Genomic DNA, 24,264 nt, shown 5'->3' on the forward strand with positions numbered 1-24,264 from the left:
TACCTCAAAATGTCATACAAAACATCATAGTATAGTAAGGCGTCAAAATCGGCCACAAAAAGTCACAATTTTTTTTTACCTCAAAATGTCATAAAAAACGTCATAGTATAGTAAGGCGTCAAAAAATGCCAAAAAAAGTCAACATTTTTTTTGACCTCAAAATGTCAGAAAAAACGTCATACGGCTGTAAGGCGTCAAAAAATGCCAAAAAAAGTCAAATTTTTTTTCACCTCAAAATGTTAAAAAAAATGTCATACGGCCGTAAGGCGTCAAAAAATGCCAAAAAAAGTCAAATTTTTGTTAGACCTCAAAATGTCAAAAAACGTCATACAGGGGTAAGGCGTCAAAAAATGCCAAAAAAAAGTCACATTTTTGTAAGACCTCAAAATGTCATAAAAAACGTCATACTATAGTAAGGCGTCAAAAAGTGCCAAAAAAGTCAAATTTTTTTAAGACCTCAAAATGTCATAAAAAACATCATACAGCCATAAGGCGTAAAAAAATGCCAAAAAAAGTCACATTTTTGGAAGACCTCAAAATGTCATAAAAAAATCATACTATAGTAAGGCGTCAAAAAATGCCAAAAAAAGTCAAATTTTTGTAAGACCTCAAAATGTCATAAAAAACGTCATACTATAGTAAGGCATCAAAAAATGCCAAAAAAGTCAAATTTGTTTAAGACCTCAAAATGTCATAAAAAACATCATACAGCCATAAGGCGTAAAAAAATGCCAAAAAAAGTCACATTTTTGGAAGACCTCAAAATGTCATAAAAAACGTCATACCATAGTAAGGCGTCAAAAAATGCCAAAAAAAGTCAAATTTTTGTAAGACCTCAAAATGTCATCGAAAACGTCATACAGCCGTAAGGCGTCAAAAAATGCCAAAAAAAAGTCAAATTTTTGTTAGACCTCAAAATGTCATAAAAAACGTCATAGTATAGTAAGGCGTCAAAAAAAGTCAAATTTTTGTAAGACCTCAAAATGTCATAAAAAACGTCATAGTATAGTAAGGCGTCAAAAAAAGTCAAATTTTTGTAAGACCTCAAAATGTCATAAAAAACTCAAATAACACTAAAACAGTTTTGGTACAAAAAAATTCACCCGCTTAAAATTTTGGTCCATTCAAAAACATCAGTGGCAAGGGGTCGGTTGGTTTGGGAGTTGAATAGAACCATAAATACAGTGGTGAAGAAACCTTTATCAGGATATTACTCAACGTTATTTCCGTTCAGCTAGGGCTTTGTGTCTGAGGTGAAAGGAAGAAAGTAAGTAAGAAAACAGCAAAGAAACAAGCATTGTGTCACCAGAGTTAACAGGACATGTAACAACAATGTAGCAATCAAATTTGAGTTTATTGAAAAATGTGTCCAATGCACAGATTCAAAACTACTTGTTGTTAACAATAGCTTGCACTGCACACTGCTTGGTAGGCTGCTGCTTAGTGCCCAAAAACATGACCTTTACACAGGACAGCAAACTGGATCAACATTCATGTCAACACAGAGACAGACTGGATAACTAGTCAAGACCTTTAATAGATCTTTCACAGAAAGAATTAGGTGATAATCATCAAAAAGATGATTTACTCTTAAAAATTTTGGGAGTATTATGTTAATTAAGAAGAAAACAAAAACTTCTCTTACTTTTGACTTCCATATTTCATCAAGCAGATCGTATGATTGGGAGATATTTATACAGTAATTATAAATCAAGTGACACTGACCTCATACAGATCAAGGAGATCAGTGCTTCTGGCCTGATTAATTACTAAGTAAGTAAGTAAACTCCAATATGTCAAATTACAGTTTTATCTCATAACTGTGGGGAGATTATCCTAAAATTATGACATAGGGAAGCCAAATTGTTTTATCCTTGTTCCTTTTTAAAAAAAAAGCAATATCTTCCCATACAAATATCAGGTGACAATACAGTCGTCATTACATCCACGTGAATATGCAGCTTTACATTACAACATGCATCTTTTCCTCTTACACAAATAACAGGATTCCTCAAAGGCTAATGAACATCATTCAGTTAGAGGTTAATACCTGATTAGTTTTTCTTTAGGCAAAGTCAGTCACAGTACAGCACCAGACACATCTAACCTACATACAAACAGTATAACAGGCTCAGTCACAATCAATCAGAGGTTTTGTTAACAGTATTCAGGCATTTTGATCTCACTTTTTTCAATATAGGATACAATAATATGAGAGTACAGCTATCTTTGTTAAATTCTAACTAAAATCTGGTGAATTACTTTGAGATTTAGTATTTTTTTCAGATGATTAAAAATTATGAGGGAAGTGCAAACAGACACTTTTTTTTCTTTTTCTTTGAAACTGTCAGCCATTCAAGCTATTTTCAGCTACCCCCTCTTACTGCAACATAAACAGAGGAGGTTTTATATGGCCTGATGATGCTCTATGTTGCAAAAAGTGCAAGTAGTTGGCACTTCATGCAACTAGCCATCTTGATGCCCACATGATAAACCAGTGGCAAAAAATGAAACAAAGTGACGGTGGATTAACATCTGACTTTATATCACAAAAAAGACAGTTAATCAATCTATTGGCTTTCCTAAAATACTGCATATTCATCTATTGCTTTAGTGGTCACATGGTGAATCTGTCACCTCTTAGCAGAACAGGTGGCAGCTGGTTTAATAGTGAGAGATTTATAGTAACGGATACAAGTGCATTTGAATGAGCACCAGTAACAAAGTATTTTAGAGAATATTTCAGCTTAAAAAAGTTCACTTCATATAGTCAAAAAATTAGCATCACTCATTATTTACAGTGGTTTCCCCTATTTTAAGTTGTGCATGTAGTAAAAAAACAGGCAGGCCTCCATCTCCCATAAATGCATTACAATAAATGTTATTTGATGAACGGATGAAAACATAAATGCCTGATTAAAGAAAGAAATATATACAAAAATATATATATCAATGTGTTTGAGAAGAGAAAACTTCACAGCATCTAAATATTCTGCATTTAATTTCCCACTACAGGTCAGATTAGTGCTGTACATTAAAGTATACTGATCTGTGCAGTGACAACATAACTGAAAATATATGACCATATCCTGTATGAGCCTATACAGTAATAATTGCATTGATGAGCATTAGTCATTAGAAAAACATACACTGTTCAGTGATTTATGTTCTACATTCTAGCATATCACAGGAATAATTTAATTTATTCACACATATAAAAACAGACATAAAGAACACAGACTGAAGTTAGCTGCATTGTCCTGCATTTATCTTGAGTACAGTCACTGAACATTTGTTAGAAAATGTGCTAGAGCCACATCTTTCACAGTAGCACGGTGAAATGACCACACACATTTTGTTAGTTTGGCACAGAAGATGTCTGCGCAATATCTGCATGTTCCACGTGGTTTTACTGTAATGTAATGTGGTGTTTCTGGTGCAAAGTGTTATGTATCTTATGTACTTGAGGTCAGGAAAAAATGACTCCAGCCACATACTTGGACCAGATGAAACTGAGTCTCCACTGCATGAAACAGGGAAAAAAGGGGGCCAGTATTCTATTGTATGTCTAATTTATATATTTTTGTCAGTTGTGGAAGTTGGTTGTGTTGGTAATCTGGAAGGGTTGCTGATGTAGAATTTATGGAGTAGGCCTACAGCAGGATTTCTGTAAGATAATGTCTTATTCAATTCACATGGATAAGTTTTCATGTTTTAATGAACGTTAACCAAAGCGTAGGGACCTATTGGAAGATAGGCACGTCAATGAATATGTTTTTGTGCGTTTCATATGAAACTCAGAAAACACTGGGTGTTAGGAGATAAACTGATGTAATACCTTTTTTAGTCCTAATTCTTTTTAACCCTTGCAAACAGCATGTGGCAGCTTTTCTTTCCACCAGTGTAAATACAGAGTGGTATGGGATGAAGGAGCAAATGGTAACCAGTCAAAAGTATCTCCTACTTGTGTTCTGCAGTTTTGTACTGTAAGTCAGTCAGTAAGTTGTGAGTCAGTGCACTTGGAAATGTGTGATATGTGAGTGTCTGACCCAGTGTGCCTCCACTTCCTTTATGCAGAACGGTCAGTTAGTCTTTTCTCCTTTACTTTTTTCCTGATGCAGCAGTCTTTTTCTGTTTTTTCCCGTTAGTGCTGATTTTGAAGTATCTTGCCCTTGTTCCTCTTTTTGTTTTCATCTGAAACACTCCTATAGGTTTGTTGTAATATGGCTTCCTATCTTGGGGTTTTGTGGTGTGAGTTTCCAGGACTGCTTGTTTTCTTACTGCTGAATCAGTACTCGCAGCTGCTTATGTTAAGTAACATCTTTGAGCGTTGAAGGAGTCACAGGACAGGATTTGTCACGTATGTGTTTCACACACACACTTCTTGGATAAGTCTTTGATTCTAACATACTCAGAATCTTCACCCTAAATCTGGGCTGTCGGTTTCACAAAGAATCACAAAACCACTGACCACAGTGTCGTGCGATGACTGGCTGCAATGTAATGACCAGCTGGAATGCAGCGATCTCGATGCTGGATTCGATGAGATTTCTTCAGCTTGTCTCAAGGGGCTGTGGGTCCTCTTCTTCCTGGTTGGTGCCTTCAGGAAGTTGTTTGCTCCAGTAGTTGCACTGGTCAAAAGTGTCAGAGGAGGCAAAGTCTGCTTCCTCATCCTGAACTATCACTGGGAAGACATGGTCGACCATATCGCAGAGACGACCAAAGCTAAGAGGGAGACACATAGACATTTACAGATTTTTAAATCAGATTCAGACATTCAAATATCTGTGAACGTGTGTGTGCAGAGGCAGATTATGTGAACGAAAAATCAAAAGAAAAAGAGAATATAACTTACGAGGAGATATTGGTTTTGGCGTGCTCCTGTATCAGCTCCCCCTTGGGATTGACAGTAAAAATTCTGTTCAGAGGAACACCAACCTCTTTATAGGAATACACATCCTGAAATCACACAAACACAGAAGATCAGCATTGCAACCAAAAGCAAAGACTTCAAGGCTAAAATATGACACAATCATTGAACCATTACATCAGCATTTCATTAACAAGTACACAAAATTGAGATCAATTGGTACAAATTATTGAATGCAGTTTTCAATGTGTGTGTGTGTGTGTGTGTGCAGTAGTCTTACTGTAGCTCTGTTGCCAAAAGCAGCGTAGAAAGGTTCAGTGTTTGGGTAGAAAAGGTGCTTGATGTCTGTAAGACACTCGATCTTAAACTTCTCTGGTTTCTTCTCGATCACCTCCCTACACCACACAACACATAATATTGAACGCATTTTTATTTTTATGCATACTGCTTGTCTTTGTCCATTCAATGTACAGCTAAGTGATTTAAGTTTTATTTCAACCCCCAGTATGTAAATCTATGTAAATCACAGAATAGCAACTATAATTTATATTTTCCATGACAACAACAAAATGCACTTCCTTTTCTATCACTGTGAAAGTGCATACAAAACACAAAAAATAAACAATTATTAACTACTGCTGAATATTTTCTGGTTTGTTTTAATGGTTTCAGGCCACATGGAGTCGGATTACTCCACGGTAACCATGTTATACACGTGGTGTGTGTCTGACCTGTGCAGGGCAGAGAAAAGGCTGCTGGGGCTGAGCAGCACTGGCCCCATTGGCAGCATGGTTCCCCTCTCATTGACCCAGTGCAGGTACCCTCGCGTCATATCAGCCATGCCGATGGCTCTTGCCGAGCAGTACATGAATTTATATCCATTCCTGTGACACAGAGAGAGCTTGTACTTAGCTGTGCACTGTGGTTTAAATACGAAATCATGAGAATGATGACCAGTTTCTTGGATGAAATATAGATATAAAACATTTTACCCGTAATATATTTAAATTAAAAGAAATTAAACAATGAAAAATAAATAATAAAAATACATAAATGTGATTTAATTATTTATATGTTATAAAATCAGAAAAGGCAGCACTCACTGGCTGACTCTGTGGTAGAGCCGTGCGATACCCTGGTGGGTCCAGTCTTTACCCAGGGTGGGGAGGATGTGGCCCAGGGTGTCGGACCTACAGAACCACACAAGAGAGGCAACGTCACACAATCAGTGCAGATGTGCTTAAGAGCTAATTTCATTTACAACTTTTAACACATGTACTTAAGAGAAACTAAACCCCAAATTTGTGTAAAGCCTGACATCTACTGGAGAACAGCTGAAACTGACCTCACCATCAGCTATGGGCAGATAACTTGCTGTCTCTTACCTGGTGATGGTTCCATCTATATCAGAGATGACTATCTTGTCATCCCAGCTCCAAAGATAGATTGTGCCATGGCAGCGACAGGTGCCTTGATACTGAGTGGTCACGCTGAACACCACATCATTAGGACCCTCCTTCAGCTGCAGGCTAGCCTGTGAACACACACACACACAACACAAAGCACACAGAGGCAAACACAGACGCACACAGATTGAAATGAGGAAGGTTAAAAGGAAATCTTCCATTCAGTGTTAGCCTTGTTATGTACTCCACATAAGGAACACATGTTAAAATCTGCTGCAACATCACACATTTCAAGGAAAAGTCCATTGTACTGTTTCACTGTTAAAATGTGACAATAACATCCTTAATTTAAAGATACAGAAAATGTAGCAAACAGTGATTGAGAATTTAACCTGCAAAGCCCCGTGTTTCTATACTTGGGGACCATGATTAAATGTGGAGCTTCACAACGCGCCTCCGCTTTTCCCATGCAGAGATTTCTAGCCTGAGACTGGTTCAAGTGAGGACAGCGATCCATGTTTGTTATGTAAGCAGAGATATTATAATTTCACTCAAATTTCTACTTTATCATAGTGAATCATGCGTGCAATATGTGATATTAAAAATAAAGTTCCCATAAACTAACTTTTTTGCCTGTTTTTATCTACAGGAAATTCCCCATTAAAGTCAATAAAACCAGCTGTGGGAAAACATACCAGCTGCTCTGACGTGAGCCGAAGAGTTTTCTTGTAGCAGATGTTACCAGAACCCATGAGGGTCTCTGACTGGCAGGATCCTGACACCTGATTGGAGGATCTGTGGTCCTCGTCACTCGAGGATGACTCATCCTTCATCCTGGAAAATCAAAGACAATCATTTTGGTATAAGATGAAGTTATTAAAAAACTTAAAAAACTGATGAGTGTTTGTGAGAGAAATGTGGAGATTGACAGAGTAAAGAGTAAAAATTGAACAAGCAGGTCACCTGTTCACTGAGGTCATAGTGAGTGAACTCTCTCCTCTGTCTCCTCCTGCCTCTGTTACGGATTCCTGAAGTGCACAAAGGTCAAAGGTCACAGCTGAGTTAATCGACTGAAACGTTATGTGTTGATGTTGAAAAACTAATATGGCTCACATCCTTTTCCCCCCATCTGACACTCTTTACTGTGTAGTATATTGTAAATACTGAGGGCTAGGGGCACTCATTAATAATATGTGCATACTTACTGTTTTGGAGTCGCTGTTCCTGCTCCTCCATGAGAACCACCAGCGTCCTCCTTTCTTTGGCATCTTCTCCTTCATGATGTTCTCCACTGAGGCCTGGAGACAACCATGCACATACAACTCAAAACTGACAGAAAATAAAATACTCAAAGCAAAACAAATTTGAAAACACAGGTAAACCCACAAACAAATGAACGGTAAGCACAAAAAAACATTTACGATCCAAAATGCAACGTACGTACAACGTGAGAAACCACACATTTCAAACCACACTTAACTCTAACTAACTCGCCAAAATAAAGGCAGTCACAGGTGAAAACACGATGGCATGCAAACAAAGAGCAAAGGAAGAGATTTCTAAAAACTGTGACTGGATAACAGTGGGAAAGGTCAAACAAAACCACCCCACAAGAAGAAGGATAGACATGCAACACAAACAGAGTCAAATAGACAGGTTGAGAATGGTGGGAAATGACAAAAAAAAAAGAAAAAGAGACGGACAAAGACATGCTCTGACCAACATTCAACGCAAAGCCAGAAAGCATCATACAGGCTGGGCTGGGCTGGAGCCAAACAGACCAGGGAGGCAGTATGAGAAGAGGCCAAAAGCAGAAAACACATAACTCAAACACCAACACTTAGTACACACAAACATCGGATGGATGGCAGGAGAAAGGAAATATGTAAATAAAAGGGAAAAAATAGGAAGGGGACAAAGACATGACATTATTACAGTGTTAGGAGAACAGTTAGATCTAAAGCAATATTTCACTGTGGTACAAGACTGGCAGCTTTGATGTGAGCTTCCCCACGTGTGTTCATCAATAGTCAGTTTTCAGCTGGCATATCAGACTGGGTCTTCATCAGTAACAGTGCTGTCAGCTTTCTTTACTTATGTTAAAACAAAATAAATAAATACATACCATATAGTCTTTACAACAATAACTGAAATGATTGAATAGCCAGAAACAAATGTGAACACACTGTATTTAGTAGCCTTTGGTTGAGTTTTCATGAAATAATGAGAAGATGCTGACAATGAAAACCAAATGAACCAAAGTGAAACATTGGGTTAAGGAGAATTAATTGCAAAATGCACTGGAGTGCACAGGGGAGTGATGCAGGGGGTTGCAGAACACTAACAGACACCAAACACCATCTAACAAATATAATAATAATACTACTACTACTAATAATAATAATAAAGTGATCAAATTAAACTAATTTAATAATATTGCAAATTGGAATTTCTCACCCACTTATTCTATGCTGTATAACTGAGACAGGTAACTGATTCATTTTTTTTTTAAAAGAGGCGCTCAAAGATAGGTAAAAAAAAAAAAAAAAAAGGGAACAAATGAGACTATATATTTGTGTGTATCACTGTGGTGGTCTTACCTGCGGCAGAGGTTTCTGATAGACCTGCATGGCCAACATGACAGGAGCTGCTGTGTTCCAGTTGTAGTACCTACGTCAGATGACAGAGGGAGCTATAAGTATTTCTGTACACATCTAACTTCAGCTGAAATATATCTGAAGGAATAGTTTGACAGTTTAGGAAATATGCTTATTTGCTTTCTTGTCAAGAATTTAGTGAGAAAATCAATACCACTCTCATGTCTGCCACAGTTTCATACAGTTATAGTTTCAGTACGTACTTGTTTCCTATCTTGACAACCAGGTTCGGGTCATCAATAATAGAAGGGCTTTCAGAGAACTGCTGGTAGGAAATTGCCCTCTCCTGGAACTGCTCTGTGTCATGAAACACACACACACACACACACACACAAATTGACAGACACATTGTTCCAAGTTATTTTTTTCTTGTGGAAAACATTTTGTGAAGCAGAAAAGGACATCAGACAAGCATCTTTTTATTCACATAAATTAAATTTATCAGAACTGTAACCTTATATTTTTCCATCTATCTCTGGTCCTCTGGTTTAAAATATATTATTCTTTTAAAACTGAACAATCACTTTAAAGATATTATACAATGCAAAATATATAATGGCTAGTTTTTACTTCCCTCGTGCAGCGGATGAGATAAATCTGCCTTATATTCTTTTCTGTGCAAGTCGCGTGCTACTAAACTGCTCATGTTTTCAGTATGATCTGACACTGTCCCCATGCTCATTCCTTAACCTACCCCTTGTGATCTCCCTGTTGTCAGTGAGTCCTCCACACAATGAGATGGCGACATGAGGCAGGTCCCCTAATTGGTCAGACAAACTGTCCACCCCACTGTCCATCCCACTGCTGGCCACTGACTGTGGGGACTGGTTAGCGCTCCGCGCTCCCATCATCATCATCATCTCTGAGTCTCCTTTCATAGAGCTGCTGCCTCCATCACTGAGGAGAGAGAGAGAGAGAAACGCACACACTCTAACACAAGTAGATCTAAATCTCTCAAAGTCAACTCGGCTGTTTTGTTTTGTACTCATCACGTACTGTGCATGTACATGTTTGTTACAGCACCTTTTAGGGAAGTAGAGAGCAGCTACTTCAGGCTCCAGCTCTGTAATGTCATCCAGGTATATGCCATCAGCACCAAGGTGTTGGCTTCTCTTTTCTAAACAAGACATTAACATACTTTGTCAGTAGAAAACCTTAATAGATGATACTGAGGCATATAGATGCTTTCTGTTCATGAAAATCCTGTGTATTGTTTACAGATAGAGTACCCGTACCTTTCTTCTTGGATGGTGAATCGGTTCTTCTGATGGGACTTCCTCTATTCCCACCTTCGTCCAGATGATCAGGGAGAATCCTGGGAGATGCTGAGCAGGCAGTTAGACCCTCCATCTCTGCACATGATGGCCCAACACTTTCCACCTGTCTCCCTAAAAAAAGTTATAGTAGAGAATCAGCTTGCACTGATGAATTTACACAATAAACAATGCTTGATATGTGGCAATGTCTCAGCAAATACTGTGAATGAAACAAAATTGTCCTCCATATTACTACCTTGCTCTCTTCCTGCCATGTCCCCAGTCTTAGCAGTTAGCCCATCTCTGGCTCCATTTTTGCTTTCTTCAGAGTCCTTGTCCCCAGGCTGAGCAGTGCTCTCTCCTGGCTGGCTGTTATAGAGAGTGAGGGAAGGAGGTCCAGTGTCACTGATGGCTCTGAAGTGAGTGCTGTCTGACACCGGGATGGATACTGCTGAGGCAGGGTCCTGCTTCATGTGGGAAGTCAGGAAGGACGGCTGTATGAGAGAGAGAGAGAGAGAGAGACAGAGATCAGACTCGTCACACAATATTTGTTGTTTTTCTTGTACGTAAGTTATGTCAGGCTTTTCCGTTCTGCATAACATTTTAAGATCTGAATAAGATATGCAAGAAGTACTGAGTGGTTTTCTGCAGCGTGTGCGTTAGTGTACATGTCTTTCTATGGTTGTATGGACAAATTTTGGTATGAAACCATCATCATTCAGTTCTCACAACAATGGCTGTCTGAGGGATAAGACTTTTAGGGTTAGGGTTTGGATTTAGTTGTGAAGATTAATGTTGGGGGTAAGGGGCTAGAGAATGCATTATGTCAATGAGTGCCCTCACAACTGTAGTGAAACAAGAATGTGGGTGTGTTGGTGAGTGTGAGAATACCTGGGCAGCCTGTGGCAGCTCCCCCCAAGTCCACAGCATTTCAGGGTTGTCTTTATTCTGATTGGTTAGCTCTGAATCGCTCTTTGGTGTTGAAGACCGAGAATCATCGAGGCTGCTGGGAGAGAGATAGTCATACGGATTTAGATCAGATTGTAAAATAAAATAACTTTATTCTGCATAATATAGTTCAAAATACAAGAATAAAATAAAGCTGAAATCATAATACTCCTGATTGAATCCTGATTTTAGTTTTCAACCAATTATGAGTACATGATGTTTCCTACAGGCTGTGTGCTTTTCCCTCATTAGTGCATTATTTCATTTCATTTCCAGGATTGAGAGCGGGTAAAAGTGAAGGTGGTACCTAACAAGGGAAGAGAAGTGAGAGGTCTGCTGAGGACAAGAGATGGACAGACCACAGGGTGGAGGGATGGAGAGAGGCTCCTTAAGCACATTACTACAGGAAGATAAAAAGACAGAGAAAGACAAAATAGAAAACGGCGACAAGAGAAAAAGAGAAAGTGAGAGACAGTGAATCATGACAGAAAATTTATTAAATGAGTAGTACAATATGAACTGAATAAATAAAAAAAATTAACAGAATTTAAGATGAATCTACTAGACCAGGATTAGTTCATCATCAAGTGTGTGTCTGTGCGGTGTGCATGCGTGTGTTTGTGCTTTGTGGCCAAACAATACCTCTGTGTATGGGTCCAATCTGTGCTGGGGTGGGTGATGGCTGTAGACCCCTGATCACCGTACATCGATCTGATCACAAACACACACATGCAGGGAGATGTCAGTCATATACACACACATTTTTTTACAGCTTCTACATACAGCACACTATATAGAGATATGAGACTTTTGCAACCACTGGTCAAAAACCTGCATGGAGGATTTTCTCATCAAGGATAGCAGTATCAAGCACGACACGAAGCAGACACATATTTTTGCATGTTCTTAAGGGTCTCAGGAATTTTCCTGTCCCACCATGTGGTAAACCTCCTAAAAAAAAAAAAAGAAAACTTGGAACCTCTGCAGTAAGTATGGCAGTAAGGACTGTGAGCCATTATTTCAAAGAGACAGAGCACACTGTGGGAAAAGGACAAATTCCTGGAGCGCGTCCAACAAACAGAGCCTTTTTTTTTTTCCACAGGGCTTCACACAGATAAACGCAGGCATGCACACACATGCAGGCTTCGCTCCTTAAGTTGTTTTTTAAGCACGTGATTTGAGCCACTGAAATTACAGTTTTATTGAACTGAGATAGAAGAAACATGAAACCAATGTAACAATGGTATTTTTTTTTTCCCAATCAGCTTCTTACTTTGAGTGACTGTTTCCTTCATGAACACACAATTTTCTGCCAAAGTAAGGACAATTGCTTGGTCCTTTCACATTTCCCTGCACTCTTCTCACTGGTTTAATTGCTGCTTTTTAGCCATGAATATTTAATAATACAGAGAAAGTTTTTAAGGGTTTTAAATGACAGATGGTAGGAGATTTAGATTGTTATACAATCATTCTCTGAACTCGACGAAGTCTAACCCTTACCTCTTAATTACAATTAAAGCACAAATCCTAACATCCTAAGAGATACTGATTTTCTGTTATAAATGTAAGTATTGGACCTGATGATGGAGATTTTGAGGGGACCACCAAAGTCGTCATGACTTGTGAGCATACGGGCACAAGAATGTTTGTACAAAATGTCATGGGAATCCATTCAGTAGTTGTTAAGACATTGCAGTCTGGATCACACTGACGGACATTGCCTAAGAGCCACAAATCTAGGACCGCTAGAAATGGAGATTTTTCAGAGTGAATGAATGTCCTCAGTTTACATGGCTTTTTTGTATTCCTATTCTTCTGATTCAGGAGGTGCAAGTGCACAACCCACTTTTTTAGACAGCCAGAACAATCATTTACACAGTCATTCATGCATGACTAACATACACACACAGTCTCACCCCACTTAACACAATTAGGGGAGTTATTGGCAGTGGTGCATCGGCTTCACAAACAACATTGTGACTGCTGACGAAGGTTGTTTACCACAGCAATGAGACTAATCTCTCTCTGACAAACACACACATGCACATACAGACACACAAACAAAATGATGTGCAGAAGAAGGCCCCTCAAACTCCTCTATTAGATAAAGATGAAAAGCCATAATCTTTTGGATTAGAAATTCCAGAAATTCTGTGGGATTTTTGAATTTTCGTGCATCCCTGAAAGCCTCAAACACACACAATCACACACCCACACACCTGCTGTCGTCACACTCTCTCTCCTCATCCGAGCTCAAGTCAATGGTAAACATATCCTCATCCTCTGAGAACTCCTCCCCGCTCTCCTCTCTCCTTCCTCCTGCTCCCCCTCCACCCCCCTCTGGCCGCGTTTTCCTCCTCCTCTTCCTCCTTTTCTTGGTCATCCCTCCATCACTTTGCTGTGATCCCAGGTTCTGGACAGGAAGTGAGCTGCAGGGGATGGTGTCTATGTGATGTGAGACAGCAGCATGAAAATGGTTTAAAAAAATAAATAAAAACACATTCACATTTTCACAAAGTCCAATTTAATTTAATTTTTTTTTGGGGGGGGCCCTACCATGGTGACGAGAGCTGCCCCTGCCCAGCTGGGACTCCAGTAACTCCTCCCCCGTTGACATGATGGGTGATGTCGCCAGGTAGGACGGAACTACTTCCTGTCAACAAGAGGAACATGACATTATCGTATGAAGTCACTGTGATCAGAAATCATGGTTAACTTCCTACTCAATTAAAAATGTGTGATGTAAAATATTAGTAGTAATGAAATATTTAGTCTGGACCAAAGTGGTGACCACCATCAACTGACAGGAAACTATTGCCCTCTCAAGAGCCATGGTGCTAGAATGGCTAAAAAATATCACACGCATATGTTACACCCCAAAAACACAGTAGTAACATTTACTGATTAATGATACAGAAATGCTTATTTCCCACGTGGGTCTAAATAATCTAGAAGGAATTTGGTTTGAGCTCAGATTAGCAAACTCACACTGATCGGCTCATCAGAATCTCACTACTGCGACTATACCAGACAGACACACACAGAGATAAGTATGTAAGATAAAGAGATGATCCGAACAGAGCAGACCGACACATGCTTTGCAGGGCACGTGTCACAACACAGTCCAACACAGCCCAATTCATTTGATAGGAGAGGAAAAGGGCCAGTGCTCCGAATGCAGCTCATCTGCTCTGATCTCAAGCCTTACTGGAAACAGGAAAAAACATTTCACACAGCATTTTAAATCCCTGTGATCGGCCGCACAATGAAACGAAAGTTGATCATATATCAGTGAGATAAACATGAAAACAATTACACTGGTTTATATGTTTCCACTTGTAGGGCAGATCCACCTCATCAAGAGAAATTACACCACATGTTGTTGGGTTTTTTTTTTTTTTAACACAGGTATTCATAAAGTCCGGATGTTGTAGCTTGAAGGTGAATTTCTGCAGAAACATTTGGTTAATGTTTCATGTGTAGGATCTAATTGCCAATACACAAGCCCCAACATATCCTTGAGTTTAACTTTACACCCTGGGGAACAGAGAGAGGTAGAGTAAAAGGGGTTTGGACTGGGCTCTATGCCAAATAGTTCCTTAAAAATGTTGTTGATCTTTTTACATTCAGATCAGTGAGACGATAACGCAGACCGTTACTGGAACAAAAACACCTGTGGAGGATGAACCATTTGTGTGTCATCTTGTCTATGTTCTGCTGGCCAGTGGCTCTGTGTCCTATTTGTCCTGCCCATCTCTCTCGCTGTATGTGTGTCTGACGTCTGTCTTCCTGTCTGTGTGGACTGTACACAGATCAGCTAGTTTCTGAGAGCGGTCTGTGTGCAACCAACTGTAAGGCGAGTTTGGCAGAGCTATAAATAGCCCCCTGGTGGTTTTCCACTCTGTGGAGGGAGAGTTATGTCAAGGAGAGGATTTGACACAAGGCCCAAACAGTATAACAGACATGGTCAAACAGAATTGAATGATTCTCAGTGTTTCCTTGAATTTTGTGTCTGAGGTATTAAAATTAAAAGCCTAAAAGGGTTCCTAATCTTTGACAGAAACAGTAAGCAATGAAAACCAAATTAAACCAATGTAATCCCTCAGATAGGAAAGGAATTAGACTTTCTTGGATTATGACATGTTCCTCTTAATGCCCCCCCCCCCCCCCCATCATCACCTTACAAAATGAGTTGTTTCAACACAAGGTAATTTTCCCATGTCAGATTATTTTCTGCTATATTTGCATTCGTGCCACTCATGCTGTGCTTGCATGATGTATGCTTTCTGCTGGTTCATTTCCAGGAAACTAAAGTCATGCTGGTCAACAGGATGCCACAAAGGGACAGAGGCTCTTGTTCCCTGTGGCTGTTGAGCTTATATTTCAGATGTCATGCTGAAGCCTTCGTCTGCTTTTGTACAGAGTTTCAGATCAGCTGGTGGTTTTATGGTTTTGTTTTACACTCAAAACAAGCAGATGTAATTTGTCCACATGCCATTTGACTGGCAAGGTCATGCATCTTTCTTCCAAGATCCCTTTCCCCATACAATCACACAATATGATATGCAATTACATTTTCACATCTTTGTTTCTTCCTTTCTCTTGCTATCTCTTCCATACAATTTCATCCTGGTCCTTCTACTTTGTATATTCCTTGTTTGCTTGTCTCACTGCACCGTTTCAGGCTTTAAGCTGAGCAGAGTTGGTGCTGTAAACCAGCACTTGCACTGGGTAAGGCTTGTTTGTCTGGTTTACTAAGGGCTTTTTCGCACAGACAAGTGTGAAACGTGGCTCTAGGGAAAAAAAACACATGGTTGTGCAGTTGCTTCTAGTTCTGTCTTTTCCACAGTGAATGTTGAAGCCACCTGGCACTGCATCAAACAGGCCAGTGAGGTATATGCAAGCACGCACACCAAGGAGAATACACTGGAGCAAGCATCTTGCAGCAGCTTGATGAAGTAAAATATTAGTGCTGTCATGACCATCTTTCCAAGGTTGTAAAATCCAGCCTCAAAGTGGTGGAAACAGCTGGTTTATATATCATTTTCTGCTTTCACACTGATTCCAAAGCAGGTCATTGTGTTGTACTGCCAGGCACCTTTGCATATGAAAAGTACAAAGTATTCATTGATTTAACACCAAATTATTTATGTACAGTTTGAGTTGCCAGTTGCCACAGTCCGCACTGATGTTAATAAAAGAACTTCTGTGCTGCACCCTCTGCCTGAAACCCATGGCAATAAGACATAAAATGATAAAAGTTGGTTTATCCTAAATCAAATCATTGCTGCAAAGAGTGTGAGTGCTCTCTCTTCTGGCTGCATTTTAAGGCATTTCTTGATGTGTTAGTTTCATTACATTAAATTGTAAGCTGTTGGGTTGTTTGAAGGTGCAAAGTAAGTTTTTTAATCATTAAATCTTTTACATTATTGTATTAGAACTGTTATTCATGATTCAGTGATTGCATTCAGGGTAATTCCGATTTTGCGGCATTTATCTGTCTTATGTAGTTTGTGTGTAGCTCAGTGTTGTGGCTGCCTATCTGGGCCAGGACACTCTTGAAAAAGAGATTTTTATTCTCACTGAAGCCTTCCTGATTAATTGTTAAATAACATTTTAAAAATGAGCAGCTGTCTGGAAGAACTCTGTCTCATGTTGTCTTTCAGACAACAGGAGCAGCTTTCTGCTTCATCTGAACTTGTCTAGGCATGAAAACAAATAATCAAGCAATTAAACTTACAACAATGTGCATCTGTGGATTAATTAGTAAGTGGTAAAACCAGTTATAACTACCACAATTCAACAGGGCAAGAATTAAATTCCCTGTGAGTCCAAATCAAGTGGTGCCTGTATTTTAGCTCAGGCTCCACAACCTCCATGTCAGTAAGTTATGTTCAGTCCTATATTTGTGCGTGTTTACTGACTCAGACTAATGACTAATGTCAATCATTACGCACCAGCATGTTCTCCGTCTCTTTGACGAAGAAGGCCTCTCCATTCTCTCCCAGCTTCATGTGCAAACTCACTGGCTCTCCATTGATCTCTATGTCCACCTGCAGGAGATAATAAAGAGACCTTTAACACATTTTAAACTTCATTCACTTGTACATGTACATTTTTCTTTCATGTAAGTAAAAGACCTAAATACTTCTTCCAGCACTGATTAAAACTCTCAAATTACTGGTACACACAAATACACTGCACATGCTGATGAAAAGCAAGAAAGGGAGTTAAAGTGTGAGAAAAGGAGGGAGCACTCACCACTTTCTCACGGGACCGCAGAACGCCCATCTTGCCGAAGCGGACATGGAAGGGGGAGCACTGCAGGGAGCCATCAGGCTGCCGGACCACGATTATATCTATACATCCAGACAGGGTTGCAGGGTTGAGTCCTCTGTACAGCTCCTTGACCTGCACAAACACCTGACCCGCCAACTGACCCACATAGTTCATGGTCTGTAACTGGAGACAGACAGGGAGAAAGAGAAGTAAGGTGATTGTTTTTGTTGATGTATTCTACTTATTTTAAATAAGGTTATATTTCCATTTTTACATTCATTAACACACACTGTTACCCATAAAGTTGGAATAATTTTGTTTTCAGACACATTCCTCTTTTTATTCCTATTTATTCATATCAGTAATCACATTGGAAGAGACTGATCAAATAAAGTTTTGAGAAGATATACACACAAGAATAAATCACATTGTCACAATCATTTCATGAGAAGAGGAAAAATATATTTTATTCCAACTTTATGGGCAACAGTTTATGTAGAGTATCACACAGCAGCAGGGTAAATGAGCTTTAATGGACCACAGTACCACCCTGTCATCCTGTCAGATTAAAATTATTGATCCACTGAGTCCAATTACAACCCACACCTGCCAACCACTCTTGCAATCTCAGCTGGTCAGGCAGGTTATTGAAACCATACACAGTGACAGTTTCCACATTCTTTTCTCTATTCGTGTGGTGCTGCTGAGCGTGGGTGGTGTTTGTGGGTGTGATTGGTGTGTGGGTGCATGGATGTGAAAACATTCTGCTTATCCTAAAAAATAAAAAATATTGTTTTGAGGTTTTTTTTCTTCTCTGTGTTGAAAACAAAAATCATGATGGAAACACAAAAGTGCCTTTTCCTCTCTGCAATGCAAATGCACTCCATCAGGGACAAGATTAATCATGTGGTGCGGTGCCAGTCTTTCTGATACACAGCCTCTAACTCTCTGTTTAGAATGCCAAACATGGCCCTGGAGAGAGAGACACAGACAGGGAAATGCTTTCACTACGGTTGCGAGATGGGTGGCTGTTGATTTGGGTGAGGGGGGGTAAATGAAACGAGCAAAACAACAGAGACGAGAGATGAGCAAGAAAACTCATTCAGTAGAACTGAACAGCTCTGTTCATACATTGTTGATAGATGGCTGATATTTTATTTCATTGTTTTCATGCAAATACAGAAACACAAAAAAGATTAAGGAGATTATTTACCCGCTCTGTGTCTGCGCCTGGTGTCTGTTGTTTTGGATGTTAAACTGTGTAATATACCAGCTAATGGCCCTAAAGCTATGATGCCTTATTCATGAGAGTAACCGCAGGTATGACAAGTGTGTTGCATTGTGAAATGCAACTCACCTGATTGTGTGCCCGATCAAACCAGGCCTTGGTAATTATTTATTTGACAAACTACATGCCAGTTGTGTTTCTTCAGCTTCAAACAAGGGACAAAACATTTCTAATCTGGCCAGTTCATTTGGACTGAAACATATGTAAAGCATAAGAAAGGAAGGAAGAAAGGAAGAAAATGAAACTAAGGCAATAACAGAAGATAAAGTGAGGGAAGAAGAACATAAAGCTAAGAGGAGAGGAGGAAAGAGGCAGAAGCAGGACACACACACACACACACGCACGCACATGCACTCGCACACACACAAAATATGTGATATCACTGTCTAGTCTGTATAACAAAGTGACCCTTGAAATCTCCACCTGCCACCTGCTTATGCTGACTCAGATACTGGCATCCTCTGTCACCTCTATCTCTGTCTCCCACACACACACACACACACACGATTACAGCGTGCCTCTAGGACAGATGGCCTAATATTTTGGCAGACCATGTAAGAACACTCTAATGATGAGGATGATTTGTTAACACGCATCAGTTACGGTGAATCACAGACTGGAGCTGTTCTGCTCCAATGACCCAGCATTATATGTACTATACACACAAGAGCTGCATGAGACACTCGTCATAGGCTTGTTCTGACCAGCCTGCTATAACATGCCAACACACCAGAACACTGTTACTAAGCCAGTTAATACACTCTGCCCAGGCTTAACCTCATGGCACCTCTGCTTAAATCACATCAAATTACAACTGGGCTTGTTTATACAAAAACATCACATGCACACAGTGCATTCAGAAACAGACTAAAAACTAAAGTGAGGCCTCTTGTGTATTTTGGACTTAAATACATAGTTCCAAATCAACAGCGAGGTCTGTGGACTATCCAGAGTAACTAGGACATTTGTAACTGGAAAGACACACTGAAAGCAGAGAAAATTAAATTAAATTCACCTCCATTATTCATAGTGGATGTTTTTGTCATTTGAGTGAATTAACCCTTTAATCTCTTAACTTAATGCTCAAGACCTGGGAGTGGGATCACTCTCGCTCCATTATCCATTTTTGTTCAAACACATATGTACATGCAGTTATTGTTGGGCATGCCACAGACCTGATATCACTGTCAACACAGGTCACGTGCAGACAGGCCCGACCATTCATTCACCCCTACACACACACACACACACATACACACACACACACACACGCACGCACGCACGCACACAACCAAAGCCTTGCCCACTCTTCCAGGACATATTTGCTGAACAGCCAATCACAGTGGACCTCCATTATGTAATAACCAATCACGAGACAACTCATAAGGTCATTCAGGCGTCATTCAGTGGGTTTGCTGTATTGTTTTACTGAAGAAGCAAGCAAACAAATGAACATAAACCATTAAAAGACACCTTATCTAAACAAGTGCTGTCATTTTTGAGTCAAGAGACCAACAACAACACCGCAGAACTACATTCATAATGTGTAACATAAACACATAAAAACCCCACAGAGGTTTGGTTACTAAAACTTAGTCAGTAAAAAAAACTTCAGGGAGGCAGACATAGGGAGCAGAGAGGCTGGGGGATTTACAGACAGATGATGATGTATGAAGGATTATCCAATTAAATCAATTTAATAAGAGAGGAGCAGCAGCATGACACTTCAGTATTACTGAGTGTCACAACTACATGGCAACTCATTTACTCATTGCTTTTTGATAGGGGGTGTAATTTTGCATATACACTGACTTACATGTAACCTTATCCTCCTCCTTCTTCTTTAAGAAAAAAAAGCAACACAAATAAACAGAAATACTATTTGTATCGGACATGACAGCATCTATTCTGAACCTGGAGAAAAAATGAACACAAATGAAAACAAGCATTAACACGAGGCTGTGATCGTAGTGTCCTGTGTGGCCTGTGGGGCGACATGTAAACATCTGCACACGGGGTGAGGCTCTGCAGTCTGCACCGGAGCTCTGCCTTCATTCAAACAGCCGCACATTATTTTACGCAACACTATCACCGCCTCAGCGCAGAGGCTCGGGTTAACACTGAGGGGAAACAGGATTTTAAAATCTATATTTTTTTCAATATGTCCCTGACAGCAGGCTACGGTCGCAATTCTGTCTTTACTTACATTATTTATCGACGTCGCTTCTCGCTCGGGGATCTTTCCGCCATTCAGCGTTTTTCCACCAGACGTTACCTCTGCAGTTTTAGTCCCGTTACGTGTCAGTCCTCAGATCACATATTGTAGGTTACAGACGGACTCGTTACGCTTTTACTGACATCTGATCTTGGATTCTCCGCTCAAAGCTGCTTCACTATTTAAACCGCGGTTAAAATATTCCTCCCACCGCTACCGGGACCGCAAACACGGAGCGACCCGGTTGGCTGAGCCGGTGCTGACGTCACACAATGTTGACCGAAAATTTCCCTCTTGAAATCATGTATATTATCATTATATGTTTGTGATTTTATCATATGTCTGCATTTACTGCTCATACTTTTTATACTATTCATTTTTTCTCTTTACATGGAATTTCTCACTTATGAAGACCTCCTTTTGGGTTGCCATGTTGTGACTAGTGTTTATCTTCTTCCACCATGACGTGCTTTGTCTTTTCAGCATTAATTTAACAGATAGACCCACTCTAATCGACCGTGCAACCTCAAATCTTCCTGAAAAGGGCTGCAGGGCATCTGGACCGACATGAATGTACTGGCAATGTATTAACATAATTATTATAATAATTTGCACCCTTGGACTATTGTAAGAACCCTTAAAGATATAAATGTTATGTTTACAGATGACTTACTGTCCTTTTGTTGTTAGATTATTGCAGTCTTTGTTAATAAACTTACATATTAGTGACTAAACTCCCTGATTGTTCACAACCTGGCAACCCAAAGATGGCCTTATCAGTGACCTGTAACTGATCTATTTAGCATGAGAAAACAAACACTATTAAAGTAATTTGTTACAACTTGTAAACTCTGTATAAAGGGTGCTTTATTAAAGTGGCAGCCCATTTATTTTACATCTCTTTCTCTGTTGCTGAAGCTGTTTTGAGCAGATGACGCTGCATATCTGCAGGTTAAAGCAGGTTAAACTGCTCTGGCCTTTTTGTCTGGGGTTTCAAGTGTTTCTCTGCAGTTTGGATGTGTTATTGTTATTGTTCTAACTTAAATCTGAGAGAAGAATATACTACAGTTATTATAAACATTAATAGTACATAAAGAGAGAAGAACAAAACAAAGGATCTTATGATTTGTAAACACTAAGTGCTTGGTTGTCATACGATAAAGCCAGGGAGAGTATCTGAAGCCAGATGAGGTTTAATATTAATATCTTCAGCGGGGACGATAAGTTTATCTCTGACTTTATACTTATTAAAGCATTAAATTTCCCTTAATGTTAATACTTTGAAATTCTGTTCTGTATCATTTCCCAGTGAAAAAAACAGTTACCCAGAGTACACACTGTGAACTAAGGAGCAACAGTAAACAGGATCTTGTTCGTATTCTGAAGAAATACAAGTCTAGTATAAGACAGATAAGAATAGCAGTGACATTCAGGCGGCCCGAAGGCATCTGTATTTGTGCAATGTACTGACTGTGTACCAGTTGTCAAAATGTAAATCTACCCACCTGCCCTGACGCATTGAGGCAAAGCCAAGACATTGTTATTGTGTTTGTTTTTGATTTTCAGATGGTGAGCTTTGCTGTAGCAAGGGAGTAAAAGCTCATGTGGTTTGAAATAAGATCTAGCAAATTGTTCTGAAAAATTGACGGAGACTTGTTGAACTGTTTTCATGTATTAAGCCCACAATATACAACCCCAAGCATATTGTACCAATGTATACAAAATAGTGTGGTCATCCAGGAAGTTCCAGGTCGTCTACACCATTATGAAAACTGCAACATTTTCAAACTGAGTTTTTCCTGTCCTTCTTTTGGCCCCACTATGAGGGAACAGTTCAACATTTTGGAAATTACATTATTCTCCATTGTGCAGCATGTTATATGACAAGTGTGGTCTCACTGTGTCATTTGTTCAATCTCTACAAAAAAAAAGGTGTAAAAAAGTTTAAAAAGTGACGTGAGTGGTAACAATCTTCCCATTTAAAGTAAGTTAAAGTAACATACACGCCATTTGACATATATTGACAGCTGCTGATAAAAAGTAATAAAAATTGTAATGGCCTACGGTATGTATGTGCTTTCTTATTTTTTTTTTCAGTTCACTCAGATAGTTGTGTAGCTGCCTCATTATACTGACAGGTTACAAATTTATGGGACAGAGACAGAGAGAAGCCCGTTAACAAGTTTCAGTCTTTGCTAACAGACAAGTAACATATGTGACACATGTAGCATCATCTTTCCCCTTCACTGTCCTATTGTAAGTCAAAACACTTGTGCGTTCATTGCTTATCAGGGTACAGAATGTGTAACCCGCAGAGTAGTGTACTCCTGGTATGGCACGGTGTGCATGTGCCCTTTAGAAAAATAGAAGGAGACTGCAAACGTGCCAAGTACTGTCACAGTAATCAAAGAGAGATCATGAAAATACATGTGTCAAAGAGGGAAAGAGACACAGTGGCAGAAGTTGACTAAACAGGAAGCAGGACAGTCTGGTGGTAACTGCTGATCTACCAGATAAACCAGAATCCATATAAATCACTTAATGGCGTCACTCCCATGCCAGCAGCTGGGAGACATTTCCAGACAGATCTGCTCAAATAAATATGCAAATGCAAATGAGCTCCTAAAAGAGACTGAACATAATCTGTGCAGGACAGTCAGTCTTACCTTGTTGTTTTAAACGTATAAAACTCTTTCTTTTGAGAAGTTCTAAGCTGTACAAATTCTAATTAAATTTCTAACCATAAAAGATTGATTTCATTGTTTTGACAATAGATGCTTTTTGTAAATTCATGTGATTTTAATGCATGGCTTGCAGTCATGCATTAAACATATTAAGCTTTCCTTTGGCATGAACAAAAAAGTTAAGTTATAAACACAGCTGCTACACAAAACAAAGACAACAGATTCATTTCCACTACACATGGACAGAAAATGTTATCAAATTATACTTTTTTGTGTCTTTTTCTTAATTGTTATAATATGTTCCTGACTTCTGTAATCAGATTATGGTAAGGTTATGTAAGATACTTTTCCCTGACTTGGGTCTCATGGCCGTTTGTTGTTGTTCAGTGGTTCTCAGAACCAGTTCCCAAATTACACTCAGATCCAAGTGCTCCTGATTCTGTTTGTTATTTGAGACCTCTTTTAGGGTGGGTGGAAATGTAACACAGACACACACACACTCTGCAAAATATCTTTCTCAACATGTGAGCATTGCAAGAGCAGTAGATCTCTCGAGGAATGAGGGCCTAGAGAGTGTGTATATGTGTGTGTGTGTGTGTGTGTGTGTGTGTGTGTGTGTGTGTGTGTGTGTGTGTGTGTGTGTGTGTGTGTGTGTGTGTGT

The 24,264-nt window shown here is 39.4% G+C and overlaps 1 protein-coding gene across 4 annotated transcripts; it reads right to left on the reverse strand.

The window, feature by feature from the left end:
- Positions 1 to 2,645: 2,645 nt before the first annotated feature.
- lpin1a (lipin 1a) lies at positions 2,646 to 21,083 on the reverse strand. 4 transcript variants are annotated; one of them, XM_041034740.1, is made up of 23 exons: positions 20,911 to 21,083; positions 17,399 to 17,599; positions 17,095 to 17,190; positions 13,694 to 13,790; positions 13,357 to 13,582; positions 11,780 to 11,848; positions 11,445 to 11,537; positions 11,081 to 11,192; positions 10,446 to 10,683; positions 10,169 to 10,321; positions 9,957 to 10,050; positions 9,628 to 9,830; positions 9,137 to 9,230; positions 8,877 to 8,946; positions 7,482 to 7,574; positions 7,240 to 7,304; positions 6,972 to 7,110; positions 6,256 to 6,404; positions 5,974 to 6,060; positions 5,602 to 5,754; positions 5,151 to 5,265; positions 4,856 to 4,959; positions 2,646 to 4,725 (listed from the first exon to the last, which is right to left on the reverse strand). In XM_041034740.1, the coding sequence occupies exons 2-23, from the start codon at positions 17,588 to 17,590 to the stop codon at positions 4,554 to 4,556; spliced, it is 2,814 nt and encodes a 937-aa protein (XP_040890674.1). In that variant the 5' UTR covers positions 17,591 to 17,599; positions 20,911 to 21,083; the 3' UTR covers positions 2,646 to 4,553. The 4 variants fall into 4 exon arrangements, with proteins under 4 accessions (XP_040890674.1, XP_040890665.1, XP_040890694.1 ...); XM_041034731.1 differs by having other exon boundaries at positions 11,081 to 11,195; XM_041034760.1 differs by lacking the exon at positions 11,445 to 11,537.
- Positions 21,084 to 24,264: the final 3,181 nt, after the last annotated feature.

Source organism: Toxotes jaculatrix, chromosome 1 (assembly GCF_017976425.1).
Source record: "Toxotes jaculatrix isolate fToxJac2 chromosome 1, fToxJac2.pri, whole genome shotgun sequence".
In the NCBI taxonomy this organism is placed as follows: domain Eukaryota; kingdom Metazoa; phylum Chordata; class Actinopteri; family Toxotidae; genus Toxotes; species Toxotes jaculatrix.

Bases quoted from the DNA above. Each gene is read 5' to 3' on its own strand.
- lpin1a (XM_041034731.1), bottom strand. From the start codon at position 17,590: ATGAACTATGTGGGTCAGTTGGCGGGTCAGGTGTTTGTGCAGGTCAAG. The intron at 13,791-17,094 runs GTGCGTAATGAT...TCTTGTTGACAG, and splicing joins AAGAGACGGAGAACATGCTG to GAAGTAGTTCCGTCCTACCT. The intron at 9,831-9,956 runs GTGCTGTAACAA...CTCTCTCCTCAG, and splicing joins GCTCTCTACTTCCCTAAAAG to TGATGGAGGCAGCAGCTCTA.